We start from the raw sequence: 8,439 nt of genomic DNA on the forward strand, positions 1-8,439 counted from the left end.
CCCCAACTCTACTTAGGCTGGTGTTTTTGCAGACCCTACGTAAACGTCAAGGTTTTGGGTAGGACCTACAAAAATATTGCCCCCCCCCACCTTAAATCAGCCCCCCCCCCCCCCGTAAACAGGGAGGTTCCGGGGGGGGGGGGATCCCAACCTGTTGTGCTGAGGCTGCTGGAGGGTGGGGGGGAGCGGGAGGCTGACACCGGGGCCGGGGCTGGTCACCTGGGGGGGGGGGGGACACACAGAGGGGTCGGGGGGGGGACGGGGGGACACGGGACACGGGGGGGGCGGAGAGCAGGGGTCATAGAGGGACAGGGGTCATATGGGGCTGGGGTCCATATGGGGCTGGGGTCCATATAGACATGGGGACCATATGGGGCTGGGGATCAGGGGCCATATGGGGCTGGGGACACCAAGGGCCATATGGGCTGGGGTCCATATAGGGATGGGGTCCATATGGGGCTGGGGACCATATAGACATGGGGTCCATATAGACATGGGGTCCATATGGGGCTGGGGGACCATATAGACATGGGGTCCATACAGGGCTGGGGACCATATGGGGCTGGGGTCCATATAGACCATGGGGGACCATATGGGGCTGGGGACATATGGGGCTGAGGACACCAGGGACCATATAGACAGGGGGGTCCATACAGGGCTGGGGACCATATGGGGCTGGGGACCATATAGACATGGGGACCATATGGGGCTGGGGATCAGGGGCCATATGGGGCTGGGGACACCAGGGACCATATAGACATGGGGACCATATGGGGCTGGGGACCATATAGGGCCGGGGACACCAGGGACCATATAGACATGGGGTCCATACAGGGATGGGGTCCATATGGGGATGGGGACCATATGGGGCTAGGGATCAGGGGCCATATGGGGCTGGGGACACCAAGGGCCATATAGACATGGGGTCCATATAGGGGATGTGGTCCATATGGGGCTGGGGACCATATGGGGCTGGGGACCATATGGGGACAGGGACCATGGGCCATATGGGGCTGGGGACCATATGGGGCTGGGGTCCATATGGGGACAGGGACCAAGGGCCATATGGGGCTGGGGACCATATGGGGATGGGGTCCATATGGGGTTGGGGACCATATGGGGCTGGGGACCATATAGACATGGGGTCCATATAGGGCTGGGGACCATATGGGGCTGGGGTCCATATGGGGCTGGGTACACCAAGGGCCATATAGACATGGGGTCCATATAGGGCTGGGGACCATATGGGGCTGGGGTCCATATGGGGACAGGGACCATGGGCCATATGGGGCTGGGGACCATATGGGGCTGGGGTCCATATGGGGCTGGGTACACCAAGGGCCATATAGACATGGGGTCCATATAGGGAATGTGGTCCATATGGGGCTGGGGTCCATATGGGGCTGGGGACACCAGGGGCCATCTGGGGTTGATTCCCAGGGGTGTCGTGTGTGTCCACCCCCCACACCCCCCCCCCAAAAACCACTCACCACGTGGGGGCTGTAGGCGGGGGGTGCCTTGGCGGGGGGTCCCAGCCCGTGGTGATGATGATGATGATGATGATGATGATGGTGTTGTTGTTGTTGTTGGGGGGTTGTTGCGGCGGCGGCGGCGGCGACGACGGGGTGGGTGTGTTGGGTGGGGGGACCGGTGGCCACCCCCCCAACGGTCCCCACTACCCCCCCGCCGCCCCCCCCTCCTCCTCCTCCTCCTCCTCCTCCTCCTCCCCCCCCCCCGCCGCCGCCGCCGCCGCAGGGATTGATGCGTTTTTCTTTCTGGCGACGGTTGCAGAACCAAACCCGGATCACCTCCTTCTCCATGTGCAGCTGCTCCGCGATCAGCAGGATCTCCTCCGAGGTGGGCTTCTGGTTCTGGGAAAAGAGGGGGGGGCGGGCAACCATGCCATAAGGTGGTCCGGTGTGGGGGGGGGCCGCACACCCACCCCCACATCCCGGGGAAGAGTTTTTTTTTGGGGGGTTTATGTCTCACCGCCAGAAAGCTCTTCTCCAGGGCGAAGCGGACGTTGGTCTCGATGCTGGTGCGTTTCTTACGGCGGCGACCGGGGAGCCCCTCGAAGCCCCCCAAGTTGGGGGAGCTCAAGGGGTTGGGGCTGGGAAGGGTGGAGTCCACTGACATGGTCTCTGATTGGGGGGGGGGACACACATCCAGCGTGAGGAACAATGGGGGACACACACCCACACACCCACACCCCCCCCAGTTCCTGAAGTCAACGGGACCCCCAGTTCCTGAGGATAACGGGGACCCCCTGGTTCCTCATAGTAATGGGGGACCCCCCAGGTTCCTGAGGTCAAGGGGGACCCCCAGTTCCTGATAATAATGGGGGACCCCCCAGTTCCTGAGGACAATGGGGACCCCCAGCTCCTGAGGATAATGGGGACCCCCTGGTTCCTGAGGATAATGGGGACCCCCAGTTCCTGAGTATAATGGGGGACCCCCCAGTTCCTGAGGTCAAGGGGGACCCCCAGTTCCTGAGGATAATGGGGACCCCCTGGTTCCTGATAATAATGGGGGACCCCCCAGTTCCTGAGGATAATGGGGACCCCCTGGTTCCTGAGGACAATGGGGACCCCTCCCCCAGTTCCTGAGGATAACGGGGACCCCCTGGTTCCTCATAGTAATGGGGGACCCCCCAGTTCCTGAGGTCAAGGGGGACCCTCAGTTCCTGAGGGCAATGGGGACCCCCCCAGTTCCTGAGGATAATGGGGACCCCCAGTTCCTGAGGATAATGGGGACCCCCTGGTTCCTGAGGACAATGGGAACCCCCCCCCAAGTTCCTGAGGACAATGGGGACCCCCAGTTCCTGATAATAATGGGGGACCCCCAGTTCCTGAGGACAATGGGGACCCCTCCCCCAGTTCCTGAGGATAATGGGGACCCCCTGGTTCCTGAGGGCAATGGGGACCCCCAGTTCCTGAGGATAACGGGGACCCCCTGGTTCCTCATAGTAATGGGGGACCCCCCAGTTCCTGAGGTCAAGGGGGACCCCCAGTTCCTGAGGATAACGGGGACCCCCTGGTTCCTGAGGACAATGGGGACCCCCCCACTTCATGAGGATAATGGGGACACCCCCCCCCAGTTCCTGAGGGCAATGGAGACCCCCAGTTCCTGATAATAATGGGGGACCCCCCAGTTCCTGAGGATAATGGGGACCCCCCAGTTCCTGAGGTCAAGGGGGACCCCCAGTTCCTGAGGATAATGGGGACCCCCTGGTTCCTGAGGACAATGGGGACCCCCAGTTCCTGATAATAATGGGGGACCCCCTGGTTCCTGAGGACAATGGGGACCCCCCCCACTTCATGAGGATAATGGGGACACCCCCCCCCAGTTCCTGAGGGCAATGGAGACCCCCAGTTCCTGATAATAATGGGGGACCCCCCAGTTCCTGAGGATAATGGGGACCCCCCAGTTCCTGAGGTCAAGGGGGACCCCCAGTTCCTGAGGATAATGGGGACCCCCTGGTTCCTGAGGACAATGGGGACCCCCAGTTCCTGATAATAATGGGGGACCCCCTGGTTCCTGAGGACAATGGGGACCCCCCCCACTTCATGAGGATAATGGGGACACCCCCCCCCCCCCCAGTTCCTGAGGGCAATGGAGACCCCCAGTTCCTGATAATAATGGGGACCCCCTGGTTCCTGAGGACAATGGGGACCCCCCCCTGGATTCCAGGGGGGACCATCCAGGGATGGGGACTGGGGTCCATCTGGGGATGGGGACCACGGGATGAGGACCATCTGGTGATGGAGAACATGGACCATCTGGGGATGGGGACCATGGGATGAGGACCACATGATGATGGGGACCGTGGACCATCTGGAGATGGGGACCAGGGGCCATACGGGGATGGGGACCACGGGATGAGGACCATATGGTGATGGAGAACATGGACCATCTGGGGATGGGGACCACCTGGGGACCGTGGACCACCTGGAGATGGGGACCAGGGGCCATATGGGGATGGGGACCACAGGATGAGGACCACATGATGATGGGGACCGTGGACCATCTGGAGATGGGGACCACAGGCCATACGGGGATGGGGACCATGGGATGAGGACCATATGGTGATGGGGACCGTGGACCATCTGGGGACGGGGACCACTTGGAGATGAGAACCATGGGCCATACGGGGATGGGGACCACGGGATGAGGACCATCTGGAGATGGAGAACATGGACCATCTGGGGATGGGGACCACCTGGGGACTGTGGACCATCTGGAGATGGGGACCATCTGGAGATGGGGACCATGGGCCATACGGGATGGGGACCACGGGATGAGGACCATCTGGTGATGGAGAACATGGACCATCTGGGGATGGGGACCATGGGATGAGGACCATATGATGATGGAGAACATGGACCATCTGGGGATGGGGACCACCTGGGGACCGTGGACCATCTGGGGATGGGGACCACCTGGAGATGGGGACCATGGGCCATATGGGGATGGGGACCACGGGATGAGGACCATATGACGATGGGGACCGTGGACCATCTGGGGACGGGGACCATGGGATGAGGACCACATGATGATGGGGACCGTGGACCATCTGGAGATGGGGACCAGGGGCCATATGGGGATGGGGACCACGGGATGAGGACCATCTGGAGATGGGGACCAGGGGCCATACGGGGATGGGGACCACGAGATGAGGACCATCTGGTGATGGAGAACATGGACCATCTGGGGATGGGGACCACCTGGAGATGGGGACCAGGGGCCATATGGGGATGGGGACCACGAGATGAGGACCACATGATCATGGGGACCGTGGACCATCTGGAGATGGGGACCAGGGGCCATACGGGGATGGGGACCACGGGATGAGGACCATATGACGATGGGGACCGTGGACCATCTGGGGACGGGGACCACCTGGAGATGGGGACCATGGGCCATATGGGGATGGGGACCATGGGCCATACGGGGATGGGGACCACGGGATGAGGACCATATGGTGATGGAGAACATGGACCATCTGGGGATGGGGACCACCTGGGGACCGTGGACCATGTGGAGATGGGGACCACCTGGAGATGGGGACCATGGGCCATACGGGATGGGGACCACGGGATGAGGACCATCTGGTGATGGAGAACATGGACCATCTGGGGATGGGGACCACCTGGAGATGGGGACCAGGGGCCATACGGGGATGGGGACCACGGGATGAGGACCACATGATGATGGGGACCGTGGACCATCTGGAGATGGGGACCAGGGGCCATACGGGGATGGGGACCACGGGATGAGGACCATCTGGTGATGGAGAACATGGACCATCTGGGGATGGGGACCACCTGGAGATGGGGACCAGGGGCCATACGGGGATGGGGACCACGGGATGAGGTCCATATGATGATGGGGACCGTGGACCACCTGGAGATGGGGACCATGGGCCATATGGGGATGGGGACCAGGGGCCATACGGGGATGGGGACCACGGGATGAGGACCACATGATGATGGGGACCGTGGACCATCTGGGGACGGGGACCACTTGGAGATGGGAACCATGGGCCATACGGGGATGGGGACCATGGGATGAGGTCCATATGATGATGGGGACCGTGGACCACCTGGAGATGGGGACCATGGGCCATATGGGGATGGGGACCAGGGGCCATACGGGGATGGGGACCACGGGATGAGGACCACATGATGATGGGGACCGTGGACCATCTGGAAATGGGGACCAGGGGCCATACGGGGATGGGGACCACGGGATGAGGACCATCTGGAGATGGGGACCACGGGCCATACGGGGATGGGGACCACGAGATGAGGACCATCTGGTGATGGAGAACATGGACCATCTGGGGATGGGGACCACCTGGAGATGGGGACCAGGGGCCATATGGGGATGGGGACCACGAGATGAGGACCACATGATCATGGGGACCGTGGACCATCTGGAGATGGGGACCAGGGGCCATACGGGGATGGGGACCACGGGATGAGGACCATATGACGATGGAGAACATGGACCATGTGGAGATGGGGACCACCTGGAGATGGGGACCAGGGGCCATATGGGGATAGGGACCACGGGATGAGGACCATCTGGAGATGGGGACCAGGGGCCATACGGGATGGGGACCACGGGATGAGGACCATATGGTGATGGAGAACATGGACCATCTGGGGACGGGGACCACCTGGGGACCGTGGACCATGTGGAGATGGGGATCAGGGGCCATACGGGGATGGGGACCATGGGATGAGGACCATCTGGAGATGGGGACCAGGGGCCATACGGGATGGGGACCACGGGATGAGGACCATGGGCCATACGGGGATGGGGACCACGGGATGAGGACCATATGGTGATGGAGAACATGGACCATGTGGAGATGGGGACCACCTGGAGATGGGGACCAGGGGCCATACGGGGATGGGGACCATGGGCCATACGGGGATGGGGACCATGGGATGAGGACCATATGACGATGGAGAACATGGACCACCTGGGGATGGGGACCACCTGGAGATGGGGACCAGGGGCCATACGGGGATGGGGACCACGGGATGAGGACCACCTGGAGATGGGGACCACGGGCCATACGGGGATGGGGACCATGAGATGAGGACCATCTGGTGATGGAGAACATGGACCATGTGGAGATGGGGACCACCTGGAGATGGGGACCAGGGGCTGTACGGGGATGGGGACCGTATAGAGGTGGGGACCAGGGGTGTCATATGGGGACCATCTGGGGTCCCCCCCCCGGGGGGGGTGGGGGGTGTGTGTGGGGGGGTGTGTGTGTCCCCCCCCCCCTCCTCACCGGCATCGTTGAGCCACTTCTCCAGCAGGGGCTTGAGCTTGCACATGTTCTTGAAGCTGAGGTTCAGCGCCTCGAAGCGGGAGATGGTGGTTTGGCTGAAGTCGTTGCCGTAGAGTTTCCCCATGGCCAGCCCCACGTCACCCTGGGGGGGGGGGAAATGACAGACACGACACCCCCAAAAAAGGTCACCCCAACCTCTGGGAACCCCCCCCCGCCCCCCCCCAAAAAAAAATAATCCAACCCCCTACCTGGGTGAAGCCCAGCTTGATGCGCCGCTGCTTGAAGGTGCGGGCGAACTGCTCCAGCTCCTCCAGGTCGCTGGGCTCTTCGGGGTGAGGGGGGGGGGTCCAGGCATTTTGGGGGGGCCCCTGGGGGCAGGTGGGACTCGGGGAGGCCCGGCCGAGTCGCTGGCTGGGGGAGAAAATTGGGGGTGGGAGGGGTGGTTATGGGGTGCAGACCCCACACACACCCAATCTGGGAAGGATGGAGGGGTCTGGGGGGGGGGGTTTATGGGGTGCAGACCCCCCCTCATCTGGGTGGGTTTGGGGGGTCTGGGGGGTTTATGGGGTGCAGACCCCCCCCCCCTCATCTGGGTGGCTTGAGGGGTCTGGGGGGGGTTTATAGGGTGCAGACCCCCCCCAGACACAATCTGGGAGGGATGGAGGGGTCTGGGGGGGTTTATGGGGTACAGACCCCCCCCTCATCTGGGTGGCTTGAGGGGTCTGGGGGGGTTTTATGGGGTGCAGACCCCCCCACACTCAATCTGGGAGGGATGGAGGGGTCTGGGGGGGTTTATGGGGTGCAGACCCCCCCACACCCAATCTGGGAGGGATGGAGGGGTCTGGGGGGGTTTATGGGGTGCAGACCCCCCCTCATCTGGGTGCGTTTGAGGGGTCTGGGGGGGGGTTTATGGGGTACAGCCCCCCCCTCATCTGGGTGGGTTTGAGGGGTCTGGGGGGGTTTATGGGGTGCAGACCCCCCCTCATCTGGGTGGGTTTGGGGGGTCTGGGGGGGGGTTTATGGGGTACAGCCCCCCCCCTCATCTGGGTGGGTTTGAGGGGTCTGGGGGGGTTTATGGGGTGCAGACCCCCCCCTCATCTGGGTGGGTTTGGGGGGTCTGGGGGGGGGGGGTGATGGGGTGCAGACCCCCCCACACCCAATCTGGGAGGGATGGAGGGGTCTGGGGGGGGGGGGGTGATGGAGTCAGGACCCCCCCCCCCTCCCAATCTGGGTGGGTTTGAGGGGTCTGGGGGGGTTTATGGGGTGCAGACCCCCCCCCCCCCCATCTGGGTGGGTTTGAGGGGTCTGGGGGCGTTTATGGGGTGCAGACCCCCCCACACACAATCTGGGAGGGATGGAGGGGTCTGGGGGGGGGTGATGGAGTCAGGACCCCCCCCCATCTGGGAGGGATAGAGGGGTCTTGGGGGGGAGGTTGATGGGGTGCAGACCCACCCCCCCCAATCTGGGAGGGATAGAGGGGTCTGGGGGGGGGGTGATGGAGTCAGGACCCCCCCTCCCCAATCTGGGAGGGATAGAGGGGTCTGGGGGGGGGTTTATGGGGTGCAGACCCCCCCACACCCAATCTGGGAGGGATGGAGGGGTCTGGGGGGGGGGTTGATGGGGTGCAGACC

The 8,439-nt window shown here is 62.9% G+C and overlaps 1 protein-coding gene across 1 annotated transcript; it reads right to left on the reverse strand.

Annotated features, from left to right (window-relative positions):
• Window positions 1-1,275: 1,275 nt before the first annotated feature.
• Window positions 1,276-7,219, reverse strand: LOC141477873 (POU domain, class 2, transcription factor 2-like; the record flags this gene model as incomplete). The annotated part of the gene is given in 6 exon segments (XM_074167047.1): window positions 1,276-1,291; window positions 1,748-1,871; window positions 1,990-2,141; window positions 6,809-6,950; window positions 7,057-7,152; window positions 7,154-7,219. Coding segments are annotated over 6 exon segments (596 nt in total), but the record flags the coding sequence as incomplete, so codon positions are not given.
• Window positions 7,220-8,439: the final 1,220 nt, after the last annotated feature.

This window comes from Numenius arquata, unplaced genomic scaffold (assembly GCF_964106895.1).
Source record: "Numenius arquata unplaced genomic scaffold, bNumArq3.hap1.1 HAP1_SCAFFOLD_1843, whole genome shotgun sequence".
Taxonomy (NCBI): domain Eukaryota; kingdom Metazoa; phylum Chordata; class Aves; order Charadriiformes; family Scolopacidae; genus Numenius; species Numenius arquata.